General features: G+C 39.2%; 2 protein-coding genes across 6 annotated transcripts in view; one reads left to right on the top strand and one right to left on the bottom strand.

Annotated features, from left to right (window-relative positions):
* Window positions 1–2,036, top strand: part of RIC1 (RIC1 homolog, RAB6A GEF complex partner 1) — a 47,414-nt gene extending 45,378 nt beyond the window's left edge. For all 5 annotated transcript variants that reach the window (XM_065664111.1, XM_065664110.1, XM_065664112.1 and 2 more), the window contains one exon: window positions 160–2,036. In XM_065664111.1, coding sequence (XP_065520183.1) covers window positions 160–445 — 286 coding nt within the window. In that variant the 3' untranslated portion in view covers window positions 446–2,036. The remainder of the gene's footprint in view (window positions 1–159) is intronic.
* ERMP1 (endoplasmic reticulum metallopeptidase 1) lies at window positions 1,623–24,951 on the bottom strand. The gene is made up of 15 exons (XM_065664114.1): window positions 24,635–24,951; window positions 23,454–23,755; window positions 20,639–20,766; window positions 20,187–20,292; window positions 19,159–19,305; window positions 17,572–17,664; window positions 15,386–15,598; window positions 14,314–14,534; window positions 11,717–11,891; window positions 10,979–11,169; window positions 10,227–10,379; window positions 9,603–9,805; window positions 8,822–8,937; window positions 8,204–8,367; window positions 1,623–7,079 (listed from the first exon to the last, which is right to left on the bottom strand). Exons 1-15 carry the CDS (start codon window positions 24,907–24,909, stop codon window positions 6,915–6,917), a joined length of 2,652 nt encoding a protein of 883 aa, XP_065520186.1. The 5' UTR covers window positions 24,910–24,951; the 3' UTR covers window positions 1,623–6,914.

Below are 24,951 nucleotides of genomic sequence, written 5' to 3'. Positions count from 1 at the left end.
AAAAGAAGTTTCTGCATAGGTAGGACTGTAGAAGATACCAGTTTTTATGAACATGTCCGAACAAAAGCTGCTTTTCAGGCGTATGACTGAAATACTATTTATTTTTTTTTTTTTTTTTTTTTTAAATCACTCATGGTGTTCTTACCATTATTTTCCTAGCCCTGGGTACAAGCCATTTCTAAATATCATCAAACCACAGATCCAGAAACTGAGTGAAATAGTAGAAGAGCAAGTTCAGCCTGAAGCTTTTCAGCCAGTGAATCCTTCTAAGGTTACTGAACAAGTGAACGCCAGAGCTGAGGAAAGCAGGATTTTGTCTAGCCACAGCACTAATCCTCAGAGTGATGCTGGCAACATCAGTGCAAGCAGGCATGAAGAGGACAACTCTAAGACGGAGGTTGAGGATTCATTCCAGGAAGGCAGTTATGACTGTATTGTGTCTTAAATGGAAGATGAACAACTTCCCAAGCATCAGGGGTGAAAGGAAGCAAACCAGCTCTTAGACATGCTTCCATGTTTTAGATTTGAACTTTGTTCTTTTTTTTTTTCTGTATTTCAAACCTTTGAAATCTTCAGTGGGGATAATGCAGCAGCAGTTTCATCTGATAATGTCAAAAGGAGTCAAGATTTTTTTTTTTTTCTAATGCAATCTTCAGACTGCAACTTTAAGTTTTGATACTTAATAGTGCTGAAAGACAGCAAATACATATGGAGACAGGTTCAGCTAATATTCTTCAGTACCTTTACATCACCAACATGTGTTCTGGAGAAACTGCTTATCTCTTGCTTGAGTTTAAAAGGTAAAGAGGGGATTAAATTTAAAAACTCTTGTCCTTTGCAGCTTGCCTGCCTAAGAAATGTCTGATCAATGCAGTTCAGATTGGTTTGATATTGATATTTTGTATTAAAGGACTGTAAAATATATTGTATGTTTTTGTGAATACTCTTGTACAAATACTCAAGGTTGTACCATATTTGAAGGTACCTGTATGTACTGTGCATGTTTCTAGATGACTAGTAAAGTTAAAGCAGAGTTGCACTTCTTTCTGTATGAGGCGTACTTTACTGACCTAATATTGACACAAGGTGGCTCTCCTGTTTTTACTCTCACTTACTGATCTTGTGGTTGGATTTAAGGGATTGGTGAAGGTTATTTATTTAATTGTAAATTCTTTTTGAAAAATTGAGGTTTTTAATGTAAATAATCATCATATACTCTTGCTATGGAACATAGTTTGACAGCTCATACTTAAACATTTTTCAAACATTTTATAGTATGCATACTTGTAACTAAGACATATTTAACTTTCATACAGTGTGGAAAGCTGGCTGCAGAAGTCTGTTGCTTTGAGGTACTTATTTTTTCTAGCTGCTGTCCCTATGTAATAACTACCTGTAACAGTATTAATTTAGATATTAGCTTGTTTGTACTGTGCAATCTGAACAAAAATGCAACATTACTCATTTTATACAAAATAAACTAGTTTATTTTTTATAACATCACCTGATTACTGACATGGACCAAACTAGTCATCATAGAATAGTTACAGCATCTGTTGCTTTTCTAGTGTAGTTACTAAATGCACATCCATTTAAACTTTGAAAATTAAGAATATTCACAATTAAGTTTAAAATAAATTGTTGTTTTATTTCTTTTGTAGATAAGATAAAGTGCTTTAAAATATACAAATATTAAAATGTTGCTTTAGAATGGCTTAACGAAGCCAATACAACCAGTACAAGTGCAATAACTGCGAGTATTACTTGGAACGCTGGAGATTTTAGTGAGCACAGCCTGAATTTCCATTTAAGAGTTGAACTAATATTGATGTTATAGGGAAGAGATCTGGTTCAAGAGTCCCAGCATTAAGCTTAGTCTGCATTGTAGCTACTGGTTACAGATAATGTCTATCATACTTACATGCCTGTTTTGAACAAACATCAAAAATCAATTATTGTTTTAAGGGGATACTTAATACTTTTTTATGATAAAACCTGCTTAAACTATGTTAAATAAAAACTGTGCTTCAAGTTAATATTTTTCTGTGGTTCTGTGGTAATGATGTAAGCCAGGCCCATCCTGACCAGCTTTCTGCTGTTGAGGTTTTGCATCTGTACAGGTAAAACAATACATTAACTGATACACTAACATTAATATTAGTCTCTTACTACTGTGCTACTGTTGTTTAGCAGTTATCTTTTCAGTTGCGAAGTTTTGGAAGTTTGTACTTCTTTAGTAGTAATTCTCTATGCAATCTTAATGTGCTAATTTTGTATTTCAATTTCACTGCTGTTATACCTGTAATTAAAAGACAAATGTATTCAACTTTACTTGAAGTTACTCCTGTGGCAAATACCTATTTCTAACTTCAAGCCATTGATAGTAAGTTACCAGAATTCAGGTATGTTGTCTCGGAGAAACAAAGCTCTGAAAGAAACTACCCGATGAAGCTTATTTTAGTTTGCCACACTCTACCCTTATGGCCTGTTTAACAGCATCACAGTAGCAAGCTTCTAAGTTAAAAATTTCCTTGAATTTCTTTGAACTTACATCCACCTATTGTTTTGTAAAGAGGCAGGGGTGTAGCAGCAAGGTGGGGGCTGCAGGGGTGGCTTCAGTGCATACAGCATGTGTCAGACATGGCCAGTTCCAACAGAGCCATGATGGGCCACAGCTGAGCCTGTCAGCCAACTGGGTGTTGCTGTGCAGTACACTTACCAAGGGGTATGAAAAAATGCTGTGCAGCAGCTGTGAGTGATCAGTGAGGAACAGGAGGAGGTGCTCCAGGCACTGGAGAAAAATCCTCCACTAGAAATCTTCTGCTCCTTGTGAGCCTGTACAAGTAAATACACACATAAACTGACACACTAACATTTTTAGTATTGGTACCTTACTACTGTTGCTTAGACCATGTGAGCAGGCTGTCCCCTGCGTTCCAGGGTGAAGCATCTTGGAGCAGATAGCCATACCGCAGCCTTTTGGCAGACACCACACCAGGGCACCTGAAGGAGGCTGCAGCCCAAGAAGTGCCCATGCAGGAGCAGGTCTTTGGGCAGCAGCTGCGGCCTATGGTGGACCAACACTGGGGCAGTCTGTTCCTGAAGAACCACCCCATCCAAAGGAGGATCCATGCTGGAGCAGTTCACAAGAGACTCCCATGTCCCATGGGTGGGACTCCATGCTGGAGCTTTGGAACAGTGTGAGGAGGAAGGAGAAGCAGAGAAACTGGCATGGACTGACCATGACCTGACCCCCAACTGACCATCCCTGATCTCTCTGCACCATCGTGGAAGAGGAGGCAGAACAGTGAAGCTGAGGTTGGGTTGGGTTTTTTGTTTGTTGCTATCCTCCTTTATTTTTAATTGGCAGTAAAATTAGATTTTCCCCAAGGCCAGTACAGTTACAGTAACAGGTGACTAATCTCCCTGACTGAATCCATAAGCTTTTTGACCTTACGTTCTCCTGGCCTGCTGAGGAGAGGGCTTGAGAATGCAGTTTGGTAGCACCTGGCAGGCAGTAAAGTTAACCTACCACAGTAGGTTTCACTTACAAATAAGCATCTACTGAAAGACTTCTGTGAAGACTGAGAATCCATGTTCTATCCATGCTCTATCTTCAAAACAGAAGTCATACTTAGGCAACTTCACATTGTCTCCTTACCCCGTTTCGTGACGGGGTTACTGATCTTGCATGGCTCTTTAACCATTCCTAAGACTGCATATCAAGTTCTAAGACGGGTCATCCTACAGCCTCCTTCTGGATTATCATCAAGAACTAGATTAAGTAAATTTAGCCCTCAAGGGAAAAGAAGAAAACCCAACAAAAAACAATGGATTGAACAGCATTACTGTGCAGGCAAACCCTTCAGCAGCTCTGTCCCCTATGCTACATCTGGCCCTGTATGGACTTGTTAGATCTTGTCTATTTGATTAGTGTTTTTCCAACAGGCTTGCAACCTAACCTAGATTGAGTAGACCAGTCTTGCTAACACAGAACAGTTCCACTGAGCTCAACAGTGTATAACCTTAACTGTAATACTGTAATTCTCCCAACACTTTCTTCAAATGCTTCTGCTTGACAGGCAATCTGAAGGTATGGTGACACACTAATGCTGTATTCGACTGTATAACCACAGCATGTTCAGGTCTTCTTTGCAACCACATGCTTAAATTGATAAAATGCTTATTTCTGAAGCCCTTTTACCTACAGATATGTAATAGAGTACTCTGTATGTTAATACAGAACGTAACAGATCCTCAAACCCATCAAACATCAGGGAAGAACTGTAGCATTAGGGAAGAGTAGAGGAATTTAGAAAAGGCTGTGCATGTAGACAGTTTTGGATGAATGTAGGGAAATTCCAATCAACTAGCTGCTTACTGTCCCCAGTAACAATAAAGATGTTCTTTACTCCCATACCCTTCTATCTTCTATCCTTAGAACTACCAGCTGCTTGTTGTTTTGATGCTTCATAAAGTACAACACATTGTATGAACCACAGTACCAGAAGACTAATCGTGTACTGAACAGGGAGGCAGATGGACACTGAAACAGAAAAATCTTCCATCCTGTTTTTCTGCCTTTGATAAACAATAAATTTGCTCCCTAGTATCAGTTCTGCAAAGAATACTTGGGCTTTGCTACCAGCAACTGTTCCATACCACACCTAGTTTTAAGAACCACCTTCCTCCCCAGGCAATCAGCCAGGATCCTCAGTTAAGGTCCTCTGACCTTTCTCAGATAATTTTTACATTCTTCAGTCATGCATATTTCCATACAGCACTAACTCTTAGCTGTCTAACTCAAGCATCATTTAACAGTAGTTCTACCCAAAGCTTAAATTAAACATTAGTGGAATGAATAAAACTGAATCAAATATATCTTTAGTCCCACTGAAAATTGAGTATCATTCAATAAGTTTCACTTTTATTTACGGAGACAGAAATTTTCAACAAACTCATCCTTAAATTATTTAATAAGGGTTAAATCCTGAGTTAATAAAAGTTTTTGCTTCACTGAAGTTTCAGAAATTGCTAACAGGCTGTCGTGGCATTTTATATTTTGGCTCGCAGTACAATTCCTTCACACACCACTTTTTCCATTAAATCAGATGCAAAACACCAAACTCAAAACTGAGGAAGGCAGTAATTACCAGTGCAACTTTAGTTAACTAGCTGTGCATCAGCTAGCATACAGTACAAAACATTTGTTGGGATTCAAGACACAAGAGTCATAAACTAAAACTCTTGTTTTTCAGCAACAAAGTGTGATACAGGGATTGTAGTTACAAACTGGATACAATCAAGTGATTGATGATTAACACGTGTTATTGTGGGAAGACACACTGGTTTTCAGATACTGAGATCAGTTCATTATGCTTACAGTAATCAAACCTCTTACCCTAGTCCATGAGTCAGTTGACAAGTCTTTGTGAATGTACCTTGCAACAAATGAAACTGGTTCTTGTCACCATCATACACAACTACAGAACAGTTTGAAGGAAAATACCTGATCAGGGAGCTGCTGTCCACCAAACCTCACACAAATTAGTGTCACAATTTTCTTTCACACGCCCTGCAAGCTTCCCCGTACTAGCATGCTTTTACTCAAAATAATGATGCATGCACAAAATCTGTTTTGCATGCGATTTGGCAATACTCATGAGATTAACAAAATACTGACCTGAGTAATTTCTAGCACAGTATTGATGTCTCATATAGTTTGGAAAAAAGCATGAAGTTTCTTCAGGTACACAGAGTTCTTTGAATTTCAGAAACTAACATTAACTAACACCTGGGAGTAAAAAAAGAAAAAACCCAACAAAAACAAAGCAGAGACTCTGTATCAGTAATTTATAAAACCCATCCTGTGGAAATAATGCAAGAGCAAACCAAAGATACTAGACATCTTTTTAAAGATAACTCTTCTAGGTATTTATGGAAAGCAAGCCTTATTTTAAGAAACAGTCAAATGTATTAGAAAAATGCAGTACTGTCTGTTACTTCACTAAAAATCTCTTCAGAGGAGATGATACCAAATATTAGCCAATTGTAATAAGTTAGAAGGTAACTTGAAATTTAGAGTAGATTAACTATAAGGCATCCACCTGAAGGCACAGGGACTTAGCACTCTTACATAAGAGAGCAAGTCCCATGCTTTTATGCTGATACTGGAAGTCCCGACAGGAACAAAACTATAAGATGACAGTAAGGTCAAACTTACTCAAGGTCTAACACTGAAGAGACAGGCAAAAGGATAGGAACTACATTTTTTAACAGAAAGGTTAAAAATTATCTTATTTGAAAAGATAATCTAGATAAACAACTACCACATTTCATCATAACATCGATTCTCCTGCATTGTGTATTTGCCAGGGACTGGAAATGCAATCCACATGAGCATCATAGTTTCAGTGACTTCATCCAGTGACAAAAGTAATGTTTAGGACTTTGCCACCTCTGCCCCCACCCCATGTGGACAAACGTCTTTTAGCTGAAGGTCTTGCTTTAATGGGACGGATAGGACTGGCAGGTAATAGTCCCCACATGTGCGTGAAGTATGGCATATTTTACATAACATCAGAATAATTCCATGAGGCTCTTTCATTACGATTGCCACCATATTGTGCTAACATTACGTCCTCAATTGCAGTTTTCATTTTAAGAAAACAACTAGCCAAACTGCCATTTCAGTGGAAGAACCAAGGTGAGCTGTATTCACACTGACACAAAGTGTCACTATATCCCCAAGACAGCAGTAGTCTTTAAACAGTCAAACTGCCAAAGAAACACCATTTGTCGCCAAAGTACTTTAAATTCTTGTGAAAGTCTCTGCCATCTTCTTAGAAAGTGTGTGCTGCAACAGCATTCTGCATCAGAGAGATTACCCTGTTAGCGCTGTGTTACTGTCAACATTAAAAGACAAACAGGTCGTAAGTGCAGGACCAACCAGAAGGAAACGTCCAGTTTGGAAACCTCTCCAGTAAGGCATGGAGTTGAGGGGACTTTTGATCTTCCCCAAAAAAGTAATGTGCTGCTATGGCAAGGGAGACTATTCCATCAGAATGTTTTTCTGGGGCCTGAAAGTGAGAAAAGAACAACACAGTCCTTATGATTATTTTTGGCTTTTAAACACAGGATCAATACAGATGTACTTTTCTACAGGCTTTGTATCTATGCAACAGACTTCATCCTGCAGCTTTTTGTCCTTTATGTTAAAGCACTCATCTTCAAACATACCAGTCTGATTACAGGATGAGTTCAATTTGAATTGGACTTGCAACTAGGTATTGAAGTAACACTGCCTCTGACATGTTATGTATCTCCCACATCTACCTTCAATATTTGTAGCTATCGGTTTTGCTGACAAATCAAGACATGGGCTCCAACACAGTCTATATACTGATACTTCTATTGTGAATCCTTAGGATGAAAAGCCTTCTCTGCCTAGCTTTGCTGCTATCAATCTTGCATAGCTTGTCACACTGCAGATTCCTGTCTGCCTTTATCAGGTACCCTCAGAGTATTATTTGGTTAAGCATTTAGACTGCCTGCTCCAGGAAAGAACAAGGGACTTTCTGAATTTTCAAAGACTCCTGTTGTATTTACTCAAGGAATAGGTCCTGTTAAACCTATACTAAGAACCATACAGCACTGTGAAGCGGTTGGAGGGCTGGGGGAGATGGGAGGACTATCGTAAGTGCCACTTGAACAGCAATGCTGGAAGCCTTGCTTCCAACTGAAAATAAAGTCAAAGAAACTTTACAAAACAAAGCTTTTAAAACTCTTCAGCTTCAAGACAGGTGAGTTTCCCACCAAGCACTCCCTGTAATTTCCCAAAACCAAGCAAACAAAATACATGAAAAAGAAACTATTCACAATAGGAAAAATAACTCTGAAATAACAGTAAGAGATAAAGAACTATGAGGTTGAGATCAGAAAAATCCAAACTTATGACCTAAGACCACAGAGACATGAACATATTTTTCCTTCGGCTGTTTGGCAAGGTAGTGGACTAAGCATCAAAAATATGTGTGAGCTGATCTGTAAAGTTCAGGGACAAAGTAAATGAGGAAAACTATAGAATTAGGATCTATCAAACACAGCTTAAGACAGTTTTATGACATTTTTCACCTAAGAATGAAGCAATGGTGACAACAGGGCAGAGCAGAGGCTCGCCGGCTCCCAGCAGCTGCATACTCACCGTCAGCTCCACCCAAAAGTGCCATGGTGTCGCCTGCAGCCCATGGGAGTAAAACACAAAGTAGTCTCCTCCTACGCTAGCAACTGGCACACCGTCCCCCAAAGACCAGGTAGAGAGAGTTGAGCCCTCGTGTGGCCGAACATACAGAGACATGTGACTGGGACCTGCAGAGACAGGGGTACATATCTAGGTGTATCAACAGGTAGAGGCAGAATAACCATCTATTTTCCTACATAGTAGCATGTTACCTGCGTACTACAACTAGTGTCTCCCCAAACATGATAAAACTGTCTTCTCTACAAAAGAAGCTTAAATTATTTATAAGCAGTGAGATAAATGAGATATTCATACAGGAGAGGGACAGAGCTATAAAACAACTAAGAAAGGACTTGCTGTAAAAAGATCAAGGGCTTACTCAAAATAGACAAGGTTATCAGTGCCCCCTGTAACAACTACAACACAACACCCAGAGCTTCTAGTGTGTTACGAAACTGCATTAATTCATGCCAATCTTACAAAGCTTGGGAATGGAACTAGAACCTGCAGTCTTGGATTCAAAACCAGATTTATTACAGTCATGTAAAATAAAATCACAGACCAGAAACTTCAGTCTCTTACCAGATACTTCAAAGGTTAACTTTACGGAGTTCTGGGGCATCAGCTCCCTGGACAGAACTTTGAAGTGAATTGGGTTTCTCAGAATAATTTCTGGAGCAGGAAGGTACCAGTTTTTCCTGTGTTTAAATGAGAAGTGTTAAGTTTTTGTATAATATAGCTGACTGTGCTGTTACTAAATGAAATATTCAAAAGCTACTGATTCTAGCAGAAGGCAGGTAAAATTAGCAGCTTGTGGCAGGCAGATATTGAAAAGGCACACTAATAGGAAAATAGTCACCAGTGTGTTTGTTCATTACTTTTTTATGCCTTAATTTACAGAACAAAAATAAAAGAGTATTTGCATCTTCAAACTGCTACATTTTGTTCACAAGATTCTTGGGCTATGAGAAATAGTCACAGCAGCTAGTTTCCCTGTGGAGATCAGCTATTCTAAACTTCCTCTGCAGTCAGCTGAGGTAAGGGAAGGAAGAAGGAAAGAGATATACATACGCCTACTCTGAACTGCCATTTAGAAGCTCCCCCTTCACCTTTCTTTCCACTGGTGCTGACACTGATTTTCCACACATCAACTTCTACAGCTCCTGCAGCACACTAACAGTCTTGCAAGAGATTCTGGCAGAAGACACTGCACCTAGACAGAAGTTTGTCTTCTGAAGTGGAATGTTTATTTACTTTACACCAAGATTAGCCTTACTTCTTCTTCCCTTACATGAGTGAGACTGCATAAATGACCAATGTGCTTTGGCAGTAAGTGCTCAAGTGATGCAGTGTTCACACCAACCGGAACATGAAATGCACTGGCAGAATCCAAGGAAAGCCACAGAAAGGTGCCTGCTCCTCACATGGAGTTCTAATGGTGTCATTGATTTCAGGTACATGGGGAGTTATGTGAGACATTCCGTTATAATCAAATCCATTAATCCATATACCAGAGTCACGTTTAACCACATTTCCATCTAGATCATGAAATCTTCTGCTCATGTGCTAGAAGAAAGAAACAAAAAAACAAACCCAAAAACAAAACCAGAAAGATGATGGTGCATGTGAAGTTCTTAAGAGTCATTCTGTGATTCTGAACTCTCTTCTGTGTCAATCCTTAAGGTCTACTGCATTCTCAGTATGCACAAAACATGTATCTGAGTATTTATGATTATATAGAGAGAATTACTCAGATAAAAGAAACATACCATAAACCACCTACATTCAGAAGATGACTGTGCCTGTAGGTATTTGCTCACCTTGATAAAGTTTGCTTTTTAAATTATCATTTCTTATTCAACTCTCCCACTTAAAACCCCCTTTCAAAGGCCCTGCTCTTCTGACACAAATAAACTAAACACAGAGATTGAACAACGGAAACATTCACAACCAACAGAGGCAATATGATATGCAAGGCTTTTCTTACCTGGAGAAAGACACGCTTAGGCCTTGGATTAGCTGCATCAGAACTGTAAGGAAAGAAGATTCCACTACAAACGAGAATCAGAGTGACTACAAACACAGCAGTTAAAGTTACTAGCGTCGTTTTTGTGCTTTTGACAAGGTAAATGAAGTTAATCTAGAGAACAAAAAGACAGCCCAGTTATAAAACTGCAAGACTTAAGCAATAAGACACTATTTGTGTAACTCTAAAATCCAATTACGGAACTGAAACAACATTGACAAGATATTACTGCAAGTACTACCTGACACAAGACACTTCTTTGTAACCTTAGTATTGAAAACCAAAAGGAATAAACTGAGTACTTCCCTGAGCTTTCAAAAGTTTCCTGGTTTTAACAACATCTGCCACCAAAAACATAGAACTTTTGTGGCAAGCACAGCATAAAAAAAAAAGCTGAGATATTTTTAAGTGTAGTGAATGTATTGGTCACCCACATACTAAACTTCACACAAAATGAGTACCTTAAATACGCATTAAACTGCATATTTTACAACAATATTTACTACGTCAGCATAGCGAAGATGTATTTTTGTAACCCCTGCCTCAATGACTTTTCTTTGAAAAACACAAAACATGGAATCTTTGACATATTTTCTGTAAGTTTCCTGTAACATTTCAGATATTGTCAAATTATCATAAACTTCAAATGCTAACTTAGAAAAACTCTAGATAAAATGTAAAAGTTTCAAACAACATTTACAAGTTCTACTTACAAAATAGGATGACAGAATCGTAGTCATGACCACAATAAATCCTGCCAACACCACATCTGGTGGAATTTCTGAACCACTTCGTCCCATGATAGGTGTAAACATTTCAAACACAGTCCAACTTAGATACATCATGTACACATAGGGAACAAACATTCCGAGCATGTACATTGTGACAAACTTCATTGTGGCACCTATACGGTACAGGAAAAAGAAAAAAAAAGAAGACAACCCACCAACGCTTAAAAGGACATAAACACACAGCTTTACTAATATACCCCTCCATACACTGCTGCAAGGCCCAGTACACAACACTGGTCATCCTCCCTGGCATGGATATGGGAAGAGGATCTCATTTGGCATAGCCAGTACCAATATAACTCTTTCAGAAACACCACAAAACTATTATTATATAAAACAAACCAAACCAAATAAACGGGTGTTCTGTCCCAACCAGTATTTGAATATTACAGTATTTTCTAACAATCTTTACTGTCCCTCAAAGTACGCAATCATTTATTAATAACCCCACACAGAGTTGTTCTTTTTAGCCTGAGACAAAGGATGTTTTTCAGTGCATTTTTCAGAAAGAACTGTCTTTAGTTCAAGAATACTTCTTGTTCCAAAAATGTCACATGCTTACTTTTACTCTTCAAATTCGAGTTCAGGATTTATTTTCCTTAAATAGTGCCATCGGGACAGAGGTTTTGAAATACAAGATCCTCCCCTCAAAAGTCATACCTTTTTGGCTGAATTCTTTATGGATCACCAGCTTTGTAAGTAAAGGAAATGCTACCCACAATGTACAAATGAACGCAGAACAAAGGCCAATCTGAGTAATCACAGACAATGCTATAGACCAAATCATCAGAGAGGCATCAAAAAAAAGATCTCCCAGGTACTGCTCATTCATATTCTGTAACAAAAAAAAAAAAACCCAAATACTTATTACTAAGCATATTCCATGTATAACATCTCATGAGAACACATACAAAAATCCTTGTATCTTGCATATCATAGAATCACAGAATGCTTTTGGTTGGAAGGAACCTTAAAGACCATCTAGTTCCAACCCCCTGGCAAGGGCAGGGACACCTTCCACTAGAGCAGGTTGCTCCAAGCCCTGTCCAACTTGGCCTTGAACACTGCCAGGGATGGGGCAGCCACAGCTTCTCTGGGCAACCTGTGCCAGGGCCTCACCACCCTCACAGTGAAGATTTTTATCTCCGCTCTGTCAGCTTAAAGCCATTTCCCCTTCCCCCGTCACTACAGGCCCTTGTAAGTCCCTCTCCAGATTTCTTGTAGGCTCCTTTAGGTACTGGAAGCTGCTCTAAGGTCGCCCCAGCGCCTTCTCTTCTCCAGGCTGAACAAACCCACACACAACCCCCAGAACAATGTAACTCTTTTCCTTGGATAAATTAATTTTGACAAGCATCATCTCACCATTCTCTGACCACCCAGAGTTATCCACCACAGCATGGGGTGTTTTTTTACATCTATTCTGGCATACCTTGAAAAACAGCATGGGCTAGGTAGGGGCAGGAGGGAACATACAATTGAAAATACCAAGAAGATGGGAAGCTGATGTTTCAGGTACACAAGAAATAGGGCCTTTTTATAAAAAACATGAGTATTTGTGAAGCATATAGAAAAGTTATGTAGTACTTATTTATGAAAAAAGTATCCACATCTCCTGAGATTCTAAACCTGATTTTTAACAGCAGCTGTTCATACGCTTCTTAGACAATGACTGTTATTTAGTGCACAAATATGTATGTGGTGCCTTTATATGTCATGCCACAGCTACCACTTCAGAAATCTGCTTCTGAGATATATTATTTGTTTTGAAGAATAGACATGCATGGATCAGATCATACCAGATAAAATTTCTTCTGTTCTGAAAATGTAACTGTCAGAAATCTGGTTTGATTTTGTGGTGTTGTTTCTGGGTTTTTTTCTTTTTGTTTTGTTTTGTTTTGAAGTTTCAGTGGAAATGCTGCAGGTGTTTGCAGTGTGAGATTCTTTATTATGAATTCTGCCAGTAACAATGAGAACTGCTTGCATGGACAAGCTATCAGAAAGCACCCTGTTCAGTTTTGGGGTTGGGGGTGTGGGGCACATAACTATAGCCAAACCTATTTCAAAACAAAAAGCTTATTAATTCACAAGTTCTTGAGCCTCTGACAGAAAACACCCAGACATTGCTTGTGATAGCCAAGTAAGAGATTAGCTTTGAAATTTTTTTATGCAACTCTTAAGCATAATGTAAGTTAAAGAGGCAGCATGTGTACAGTGTACTGCAAGCTACAGCATGCAGGAAAATTAAAGAGACTCATGATATCAAGTTGGACGATCTGCTGATGAGACAATTAGCAGGCAAGAAGTAGATCCAGAGCCTGTAGCAACTGAACAGTTAGCAAAACTATACTCTCCCATCAGCTCTTCCAAAAGACTAGAAAATGGTAACATTCCATCTACTTCATAAATGGCTGAGCTTTTCTGCAAAAGGACAACACCACATACATGTTTGTTAACCTGCATACAAAAGTTAACACTCCCCTTCCCAAACAATTAAAAAACCCCACTTCCAGATAAAGACACGATCGATCCACCTGGAAGCAACAATACAATCAAATTTCAGTAAGTTCTTAAAACTTCTTCAAATAATTCCCATTAAGCTGTATTTGACTGACAACTTTCCTCAACTTCCTTGCCCAAAGCTCATACACGTGGTCAAGAAGACAAGTAATGGCAAGCAGAATGACTAAACATTACTGTGCCTAAAACCTAAACCTAACATGCTCAACTAGCTGACTTCTGCTCTGGAAGACTATCATCTGCCAGGTACTCTCTTGTGCTGGGGCCCCAGAGCTGGATGCAGTACTCCAAGTGTGGTCTTACGAGGTGGGAGTAAATGGGCAGAATCACCTCCCTTGACCTGCTGGTCACGAACGAGAACACTGAAAGGCATCAAAAAAACTAAGATCTCCAACTGTTGCTATGCTCTCTTATCACTGAAATGATGGCAGGAAGTGATGGTGCAGATAAGGAAAGAAACAATGCCTTACAATGGATTATACTAGGCTTTTGCCTTTTTTCCTGAAGCAGCTCCTAAACATCATTAACAAGGAGAAAGCCTTAAATCATGAAACTCTTACCTCTGTAATTCAGTAGAAAAATCCCTATGGTTAGGTGAAGCAGTTACTACAGCAACATTTTAAATATTTCTGCCCGATACAGAAAACCTTTTGTATCTTTTTTAATCAACTCGAAGATTAAGTCTTCTGCAGATTACACACTCCATTACCTTTCAACATTAGCAACAAAGTGAAGCTTACCTTGTAGAAGAACTTCTTGGCTAGTGTATGCACAAGAATGAGATTAGCTGCAGCTGCAGTGCCGTACAGAAACACAGAAACATAAAAGTGGGTGTACCAAGAAAGAGACCGTCCAATGACAGAGACAAACACTGCCACTATAACGACTGTCACCAGTGTGCAGGTCCAACTTATCAGTGTTAAGCCAAATGCAGTAAAGAATTTCTTCAGGTTATGTATAGCTATGAAGAAGAAAACAGAACTTTCAACAGTTATGTATTCTACTGCAGACTATCATCAAGACTTTAGCACCCCACAGTATAATTGCCTTAATGACAAAAATAAACCTGCATGAGTCCACTCTGACGACTTCTCAAAAACAGTCTGAATCATTTAGCCTATTTCTTTGCAAGTCTTATTGAAGTCTTCCTCACTGCAAGATTTATTCCCAGACTAGCAGCGTATTATGTGGATTACCATGTTCCCAAATGTAAAAATTTCCCTGGGGAACCAACTGATCCACTCTGCCAGTTATAAAGTCTAAAAAAAAAATTAAATCTGAGCTGCTTTTGTTGTAACTTTTTCTTACTCAAAAAATGTTTACTGGATTTTGTGGGGAGGTGCTGGTGGTTGTGTTTAAGATTTTTTTTTCTTTAGCATGTATGTTTCTACACATACCTGAAAAGGACTAACTAGAAGATTTCAGTTGTTTTACACCTTTATTAAGCTTTGTTATCTTTTTTCCCAATTGTTGTTTTCTCATTTGCTCCTGAAGAAATATGATTCTGAAGCCATACCTGTGCTAACAGAATTTCGGTAGGTAATCAATTTTTTTTTTCATTTTCAGATCTTTCATAGGATTCTATTTTAATCTTCATGAAAGGGTAAGAGACATGATTTGTGTGGTAAGACGTCATAGACTCATAATTATTCACAGCTGAGAAAGGTAAACACAAAGCAACTCCTATGGCATGATGCACACCTGAAATTTATTTCTGAAGTTCACCTGAACACTTCTTAATCAAATAATTGTTATTCATTAAAGAGTAATGTGATAGATTTTTACATTTTTTCCCCCAAGAACTACACTTACCTCTGGTTTTGGGCTGTATTACTTTCTTGCTTAGATAAAAAAAAGCAATAACTGCTGTAATATAGTTCATGATACTGCCAACACGAGCAGGATAAGCCAGGACACATAAACCAAGTACATCAAAGAACACAACATTTCCATGTCGATACTCAAAGGATTTAGCCAACTTATCTGATGTTGCTAGGTATTTCAGAACAGCTAGAATATTGTCACCTATTAAAAAAGCAGATACACAACGTAACTATATCAGGGGTGACGAATCAGCACACACAACTTTTTAAATGTAAGCATTCTTGAAAAAAAAAAACCTCAGAGCTGTACTGAAATATCCTCAAAGACATGAGTATACAACTGGTTATTGTGAAATAGGTATTCAATGGTAGACACAGCACTGTATTTTCATGAGTTGACCTATACAGCTGCCACAAAAATAAATATGTTTGGGAAGCTCCATGTATTTGAACACTGTTGCAATGAGAGGTGCAGTTAAGCTTTCAGCCCTTAAGTTATAGAATCATAGAATAGTTAAGGTTGGAAAAGACCTTAACATCATCAAGTTCCAACCCCCCTGCTAGGGGAAGGGACACCTCACACTAAACCATGTCATCCAGGACTCTGTCCAACCTGGCCTTGAACACTGCCAGGGATGGAGCATTCACAACTTCCTGGTCAACCCATTCCAGTGCCTCACCTCCCTTTCAGTAAAGCACTTCTTCCTTATATCTAATCTAAAGTTCCCCTGTTTAAGTTTTAACCCATTACCCCTTGTCATATCACTACAGTCCCTAATAAAGAGTCCCTCCCCAGCATCCTTATATCCCTTCAGATACTGGAAGGCTGCTATGAGGTCTCCACACAGCCTTTCCTTTTCCAGGCTGAACAGCCCTAACTTTCTCAGCCTGTCTTCATACAGGAGGTGCTCCAGTCCCCTGATCATCCTTGTGGCCCGCCTCTGGACTTGCTCCAACATCTCCATGTCCTTCTTATGTTGAGGACACCAGAACTGTACACAATACTCCAAGTGGGGTCCCACATGAACAGAGTAGAGAGGCAGGATCACCTCTTTCAACCTGCTGGTCATGCTTCTTTTGATGCTGCGCAGGATATGGTTGGCTTTCTTGAGATCTGATATTAAGCACTGGACTTCATGGTAAACCCACAGAGGAGTTCATAATTTCCTAATCTTCCTCCTCTTCTTCTTGCCATGTTTCAATGACAATTACCTGCCCTGATTTCCCTAGATGACTGTAAGATAGGAGACAAGGAGGTTTTTTCCTCTGTAGCAGATGAGGTACCAAACAACTTTTTTTTCCCCACAGTACAGCAAAACCACATGTATTTAAATCAGAACAGTAGTGTTCCTTAACTTTCATTTTGCTTCTACTTGACCTGAAAAGTGCTTATTAGCTGAAAAATTTCCTTTTTTTTTCTTCCCAGCTGTGATACATTAAGCAAGAGATACTATATTACCATGACCAGTAAAATCATCTTTCAAAGGAAATTTAAAAGTTACTTTCTGTCCTGCAACTTGCACTTCAAGAAAGTGTTTAAAACTCTTACTCATGCTGGAGATCTAAGCTGACTTCTTTGGAAGCTCAGAGAGGGACATGGTCAAAATACCAGAGGCACTTAGAATTACATTAGTTTTCCTGAGAAACTAGAGGTCTTGCTGTAATTTACTGCAGTATGTCAAATAGCCTGCTATGAGCATGACCTGTTAGTAGAAAATAAGTCCTGTTTATCAACAGTCCATCTGCTACATTTAAGTTTGACTGAGATCCATTCTAAAAGAAAAACCCCTGCTGGAAGATCAAGTCTCTATGTCCCCAACTTAACCATAAGCATCCCATGATGAACATTAATCTATAAGGGCACTTACTGAGAAAAAAAGAACGCAGAGCACTGAACAATCACATATCAATAACTAGATTTTAACCTTAATTATATTCTACAGTTACTCTCAAAACAACATTACTGGGTGCTGAAAAAGTTTATCATCCTAAGTTGAGTTAACATATATCCTTTGTATTTTAAAGACACATATTCATTTAATTCTTTGTTCTTCAGAACATGTCTAGTATGTGCTAAATGTGTAATTAAAACTATGGATTTCTTGCACTGGTAGTCTTACAGCAAAATGAAAAAACAGCAAGTTTAGTAAATGACCAAATTCTTGAAATACCAACCTGCTCTCTGAATGGAATCTGTTAAAATTCTGTCTGATGTGTCATATTCTGTATGATAAATGTAGCCATTTTCAATAAAAGCCAAATCTATTCCTACAGAGACAGAAAAAGCATATTTGAAATTATGTAACCTAAAACCTCAAAACAAACATGTGAAACCCTCAGATATACTTTACACAAAATGTTGTGCTACTTTGCAGCCCACTCATTATCCCTAAAGATAAACAAAATAGTCTGCAGAATGAAGACTAATTGGGATTCTGTTTGTGTTTAAAAAAGTACACTTTAAAAGCATTTTAAAGTATGTCTTTTCTAATGTACAGTTTATCGATGTCATGCAAATTAAACTGATCTTTACTGAGAAACACAAACATTATTAATCAGCTCAGCTTCAGGGAAGATGAACAAGGTGATTCCAAACGTTTACTAGTAAAACATCAATAGGGATACACACGGAAAATTAATAAAAAGCAGCACTGTGGAGCTATAGAAATAGCTTCTCAAAATACCACACGTGTTATTTTTATTTCCCATTTGTAAGCAGATTTTCAAACAGCCAGTCTGAAAATTCTTACATTAAATTACCAAAATAGGTTTTCTGCAAAATTAATTATACATTCAGTGTATTTCAAACACATATCCTCTCAGCTGCACATGCAAAAAGTTGCTGTCTGCAATCTGAATCCTCACAACTTTGCAGAGGTTTAATAAATCAGACCTCAGTTCTATCAGTGGACAAAGAAGAATAAACTAGTTCTTTAACTCAATTACTTAATTTGTATTTGTTTAAAAAAAAAAACAGATGTCAGTGAGAATTCATTTACCATTTATGATGCAGGTACAATTCTGAACAAACGAAAACGCATTGTACAAAATCAGCTACTTTATTTTCAGGCTAAAAGCATACTTTGGAACAGTTCATACCAACAGTTCATGCATATTCTTTGGAACAGAATATGCCAACAGGTTTTGTTCTAAGAATTATTTCAGAGATACCACTGACAACTGACACCAACAACCTGTGCCAGACAGCAAGGATTTACAGAAGTTTACATGCCCTTGAATTGTGTTTGCACTGCGTTCTCCATATTTTCTTCCACTGATAATTCTCTGCAGAATTGATAGGAAACTATAGACAGATTAGCAAAGCTAAAAAACTGCTGTCTTGTGCTTGATTATGACCAAATAAAAGTTACGAAAATGCACTCATTGCTAAGTCAGTATCTTTAAAAAAAGGTGGTTTTGGTTTATCCGTTATGTACAAACATTAAATTCCCACAAACAGGTTATTAGCTTCATTATCAAAATGTTTACAAACAGAATGTTTGACAGCACACTGTTAATTCCTGTATTTTCAGGAAACTTTGTGGAAAACAACAATCTCCAAAAAAGATTCTTAACAACGTGCACAACAAAATAAATGTAAAGGCTCTTGCCCTAGAAAATAAGCAGGAAAATTTGCTCCTAAACTGAAAGACAAATCAAATTTGTGGACCTTCACATAGTGAACTGCAGAACAGCCTCCTTGTTATAAACTTAAAATAAATGACTGCACAATGCACACAGACATGTGTTCTGGTAACATACCTGGAATGTTGCCAAAGTCCCTGTAGATACGGAAGTCTGTATCTGCTGGGATAATGCCACTCTGAAATACTTCCTGTGCTACCACAGACGCAAAGGGATGTTTGGCTGCAACTACGTATGCTTGCACCAACCAAGGATTCTCAGGTCCTAACAAAAGATGAGCAGAAAGTTCACAACAGATACTTTTCAAACTTCAGTTAAGATATGTATCTTTATGGTAAGAAGTATGTAATGCAAATGAACTCACTAATTTCAAAATGCTGTTGCCCCACAAGTGATACACTAAGTGAATTTGTGTTGGCTTAATTACTCAAACTTGAGAGAAATAATTAGTTATACTGGGGGAAAAAAAACCCAACCAACCCAACACTGATGCCTTGTCTGTGCAGTGGCAGAGTAGACCAGCCATTTCCCAAAAAGACCCAGTATGAAGAAGTCACAATCTTTAGCAGAGTTTACAGTTTATCATCTATGTATCACACCTCAAAACTGTTTAGAGAAAAGTCTCTGCACTAAAGCATTCCTGCAAGTAAAGAGTTAAGCAGCCCCAGCACTAGAAGAAACTCTGCAGGCCAACTAGGGTGGAGCAGAACTTAAATGTAACCTGCAAGACACAGAAGTACTGCTGCATCCTGGGCAGCAAATGGAGTTTTAATGCCAACAACTCCCTGCAAAGACTTTTAAAGAACTGCTGTGAAAATTAAATAAAGCATATGAAAGCATGTGTACACAAGATACACAAGATATCCAAATCTCTTTTTCTCCTTATTACCTAGATGTGAAAGGGAAATACAATTTCTGTAACTCAGTTCTACATAGGCTTCCCACCTATTAGGCAACTTCTGTGGGAGTGCTTTACCCTACACATATCTAAAGATGCAGAGCAACTTATTTGCTACACAGGGTTCGGAAAGAGGCACAGAGGTTCTCCCATCTTTTGTTTACAAGTCACTTTTAATACTCCTACTCTATATTGTTTATTATCAAATTATCCCAGTGTAGAAAGTGAACACAATGCAAGCTCATACCTGTTTGAAAAACAAGTTCTCTTCCTCCCACACCTGCTGCCTCCAGGTTAATAAAAGCTCTAATTGACTTGGCCCACTCATGTTGTGTAATGAAGCCATGACTAGCCTTGATGGGAAAACAAAATTAAAAAGTATAGGTCAAGTATCTTTCAGACCAGCCGAAGTGCTATTTTCTATCACGTACAATCATAACTCAAGATTGGAGAAGGCAGACAGGTCACTTACAACACAGATGCAGAAAATCCAAGTCCTCTAGTTATGCTAATATGGTCAATATTATTATCTTAATACATTTTTCTCTTTGAAATCAAATGCATTTTCCTCAGAATGTTAAGACTGGCATTTAACTAATATTTCAACAGATTAAATACAAGCCATACCTGCAGTTACTCTTTCCTTTGTGAGAGTCTTAATACACAGCTTTCATGTACATAATTCCAGCATATTCTCACCTGCAAAATATTTTCTTCTGCACCATTGAATAAGAATATGACAGCATGTTGCAGGGGCTCTGATGATTTTGAAAGCGTATTAAGTATTTCAAGCATCACTGCGCAGCTAACAGCATCATCACTGGCACCTTAAAATAATCGACAGAATAATATGGCTTACAACAAATACAAAGAATTGCAACAAAGATAAGAGTATAAAAAAACTTTATGCTTTCAAAGTCACTTAATCTGCGGTACAGTTATGTCAAGCTTTAGTATATTTTCTGCCACTGCTTGTAGCCTATGTTTATACTAGTTAAACGTAACAGCAGAGAGCGAAATGATGCTTAGAAGTTGAGCAGATCTAGTATTACTGTTAAAGAAAAGCAGACTAACCAGGTCACTAAGCAAGCAAAGTGATCACTGGCTATTTTTCTAAGAACAATATGAACAAACAAGGGCACAGTTTTCACTTCCAGCATACTCAAGTTTAAAAAAATTAACATTCCCACACAAGGCATGCCACTACAGCATCCAAGTGGACAAAACCACAGAGCAATGTAAGGCCAAGACTGTGAAATAAAGCAAACACCTTTGCGTTGAATTCACTTTCTTTGAATGCAAGTATACACTATAATAAATATTTTCACTATCAGATGCTTTCCACCATCTTTCTTTCTTTGCAGAAAACACCTTTTCCTCTGAGCTCAGTGGTCTGTTCTGAGTTCCTCATGCAACACTATTCTAGCCTTACTCTCACTTCCTCACACTTCCCATATCCCGTCATTTTTTTTAATCTTAATTAAGCATCCATATTTTATCCAAGGTCTCCCTATTTCCCTTGTTTTGCTGCAAGCAGTATCATCTCCCTATACCACTCTAATCCACAAAATCTGGGAGCAAACAGAGAAATTTAACTTCATTCCTTTAGGCCCAGGTGCGCGTATAATGCCAACATGCAGTGAGACGTCAATGACAGTGTGGGCAGGTTGCAGCATGCTATTAGGGCAGACTTATTAGCTGCTAACTCTTTGATTTACTCATTAAAAAAAGGAGCTTTTCCAAAGCCTGTAACTTGGCAAAATTCAGACATCTCTGACCTTCCCATGAAAAGGTCGTATTTCTGATACAAACACAAATCTTAGCCTTAGCATATTGTATGGAGGTACTTTAAAATAAATATATAAACCAAAAATCTTTACTCTTTTATGTGCATAAGCATCTGATTATGTTTTACTATCTGATTTTCAAATACATTGATCACTGAGTCCTGCTGATTCTCGTTAAATAACTCATTTATTTTTAGTGAAAAAAAACTGTAGGCAAATAGCTTACAGAAATACAGGAGAATAGAAACCAAAACATTCTTGCTTATGTTATGTGCACTAAGAAAACGAAAGACAGACCAGTTCCTCACTGTTGTGGTGAAAGGTGAGGCTGCTTTGTGATTAGGGGCAAGCATACAGGCTGATTTCTAGCTCCTCCATGGGTTTCTGTATAATCCTACAAAACCCACTAATATTCTTCGGCACCTCTGTGCAAGGTTGGTGAAGTATTTTACTGTCTGAGTAACTGTAAAGAAATTAATTGATGTAGACATAATCTTGTGTTACAACCCACAGAAACACACAATTTACATACGGCATCAATTTAATGACAGTTTCAATAATCATTGTATTATGCTTGTGCAATATTCTTTCTAATTCTAGGCAGCCACATTTAGACTATAAATACAATAATTAGCATCTCTGCAGTTCATAAATCCTAGAGTGTGTGTAATAACAATGCAGTTCTTAAGCTTACTTTGGAAACTCATCTTGCCTAAATATGACCAAGGAGAAAGAGAAGTTCTGCATACTATTGGCTGACAGAAAAAGAGGCACAAAGAGTTTGTTTCTTTAGCTAATAATTGTTTTCTCAGTAACAAAGACTACTTGCATGTGCTAAAGAACAAATGGTTTACCTGTCAAAATAATACACCATGTGAGGTGTAAATGAAGAAACCTACAGTACAAGCAGTGCTTTTGGTGATTGAACTAAACAATAACAGGCACACAGCTGTGGCTGAGTGTTATAACAGGTGTTTTCATGTGGTGCTCAGTTCCCTACCTTCCTGATACTCTTAAAACCATGTATCACACTTTTGTTGCAATCATTATATAACATGATTAGATTTATAAAATGCAGAGGCACAAGTATAAGAGAGTTTGCAAAAGGGAAAGTACTGGCAAGATGTAGACACTACCAAGGCAACAGAACCTTAATCTTTGATCAGTACAGTCTTTTGAGACAGAAGCTCTGAATGCAAAAATAGAAATAATAATAAAAAAAGCCTTAACTTCAGGATATCACACTAAAAATTTGAGATAAAAAGATAAAGTACGACAGCAGCAAAAGGAGGGGTAAATACAGTATGATTAGTGAGGGTGGGAACAGTCTGAGACACAAAGCATCCTATGAAAGGAAAACCAGGATTAAATCAGTACAGAACTATGGAAATATCAAAGACCTGAACAACAGGTGGAAGCAGCACATGAACTACATGCATAAGCAGAGAATTATAAGAAAGGTAGATATAACCAAACTTTCTAGAAGTCTAAATATAGTTTAGACTGCAAATCTGTAATTTGCTGCCTCCCATAAAGCGACAGTGAAATCCTCACGTTAACAGAACCAAGCTCTCACTCTAAATAATGAATCTCACTGATATCAAGCAGACTGACACATGCAGTATCCTAGCATGTGATTTATAAGGCTACTTGACAGAAAGAGACAGCCAGCCAAGCTCTGTGGCTCATGTAACATAGAGAAATGCAGAATGAACATGTGGACCTACCCGGGGTATTTGGCACGGAATCAAAGTGACAATTGGATAACACTGCATGCTCAGCTCCGTTTCGGGGTTCCAGCTTCACTACGACATTGGTTATGTTTGCATAGTAACTAGTAAAGCCTCCTAAAAAGTCAATGCTGAAGGAGCCTGTGGGCCTCTGTATGTTTACCGATATATTGTGAGCACCTGTGCTTTCCCTTTCTATTGCCCTAATTTGTTCTAAGAGGTAGTTAACTGCAAGAACTTCATTTTCTGGACTTCCAACTGGTCTGGGCCCAATTGCTGTTATGTTGTCAAGATATGCCCTGTAAGAGACAAATTACACATTCAGCATGAACATATTCAACATTTAGTATGTGACTTAACTACAACCATAACATTTTTGGACACAGTTCTATTTCAAAACTTACAGTATATGGAAGAGACTAAAGACAACAACTAGCAGTGGCAGTCAGGATGCTAAAAATCATTATGGCAATGGCCACATAGTACTGATCTTTAGTGAGGGCTCCTTATCCTGCCTATCATGATATTAAACCAAAACACTGTTTTTCTGGTTTGTACATATCAACCTCAAAAGAAATAAAAGAGTGAATGTAGAAGCTAAAGATTTTATCTTTAGCAAGGTTCTGCATATGCATACCTGCTCTTCCCTGGGTGTTCGAATAAGCACACTCTTAACAAGACTTACACCAGGTAAAACCTGCAAAGAAGCTTTCCCAGACACCAAGTACCTTACAACAGTACCAGAATTAAACTAGGTAGGATGCATTGCTTGATGGGCCTAAAATAGCACCCTTAAGAGACAGCCAATACGACAGCTGGCACCCTTGCAGTATTTTTACTTACTTTACACAAGCACCCAACCTCTTGTCAGAGCAGGGAAAGACACAAGCACTCCGCAAAGGACACAACCGGCAACTGATGGCAAAGGCCCGCACCGGCTCGGCCGGCGCGCAGCACCCCCACAGCCCCCACATCACGGTAGGGTCGCTGCAGACTGGTCCGTACGCCCGCCCGCCCGGAGCCGGCATCCGGCCGCCGCTGCGAGCCTCCCGCCGGCGCACAGCAAACGGCAGCGGCAGCCACCGCCGCTCGCCCTCGGCGTAACCCGGGCGGACTCTGCCCCGCGGCCGGCGTGGCACGGGGAAGCCGCCCGGCGCTCCGCCGCCCGCCCGCCGTACCTGGCGCGGGGCGCGCTGAAGTCGAGGGGCCCGGCGGCGGGCGGCTGGCTCAGCAGCCGCCGGTGCGAGATGTGCACCAGCGCCCGCAGCGCCAGCAGGTACAGCAGCACCAGCGACGTCCCCCGCGCCTCGGACAGCGCCAGCCGCCGCGGCCCTCCGCGCTTCTTCCCGACCGTGTCGCGGTCGCCGTCCTCCCGCGGGGGCGACTGGCGGCGGTCGCGGTGGCCGCCGGTGGCGCGGAGCCGCCACACGTTCGCCGCCACGTCGCGCTCCATGAGCCAGGCGCTCAGCCCCGGCTGCCGGCGCTCCACCGCGCA

This window comes from Lathamus discolor, chromosome Z, assembly GCF_037157495.1.
Source record: "Lathamus discolor isolate bLatDis1 chromosome Z, bLatDis1.hap1, whole genome shotgun sequence".
Taxonomy (NCBI): Eukaryota; Metazoa; Chordata; class Aves; order Psittaciformes; family Psittacidae; genus Lathamus; species Lathamus discolor.
The sequence above is the reverse complement of the archived record's forward strand: the minus strand, read 5'-3'. Positions and strand labels throughout refer to the sequence as shown.

What these genes read in the sequence shown, in the direction of transcription:
- ERMP1 (XM_065664114.1), bottom strand. Translation starts at nt 24,909, where the DNA reads ATGGAGCGCGACGTGGCGGCGAACGTGTGGCGGCTCCGCGCCACCGGC. An exon ending in GTTAACCTTTGAAGTATCTG is followed by an intron (nt 8,368 to 8,821) that starts GTAAGAGACTGA and finishes CTGTCTCTGCAG; the next exon opens with GTCCCAGTCACATGTCTCTG. An exon ending in ACTTTTGGGTGGAGCTGACG is followed by an intron (nt 7,080 to 8,203) that starts GTGAGTATGCAG and finishes TCTCACTTTCAG; the next exon opens with GCCCCAGAAAAACATTCTGA.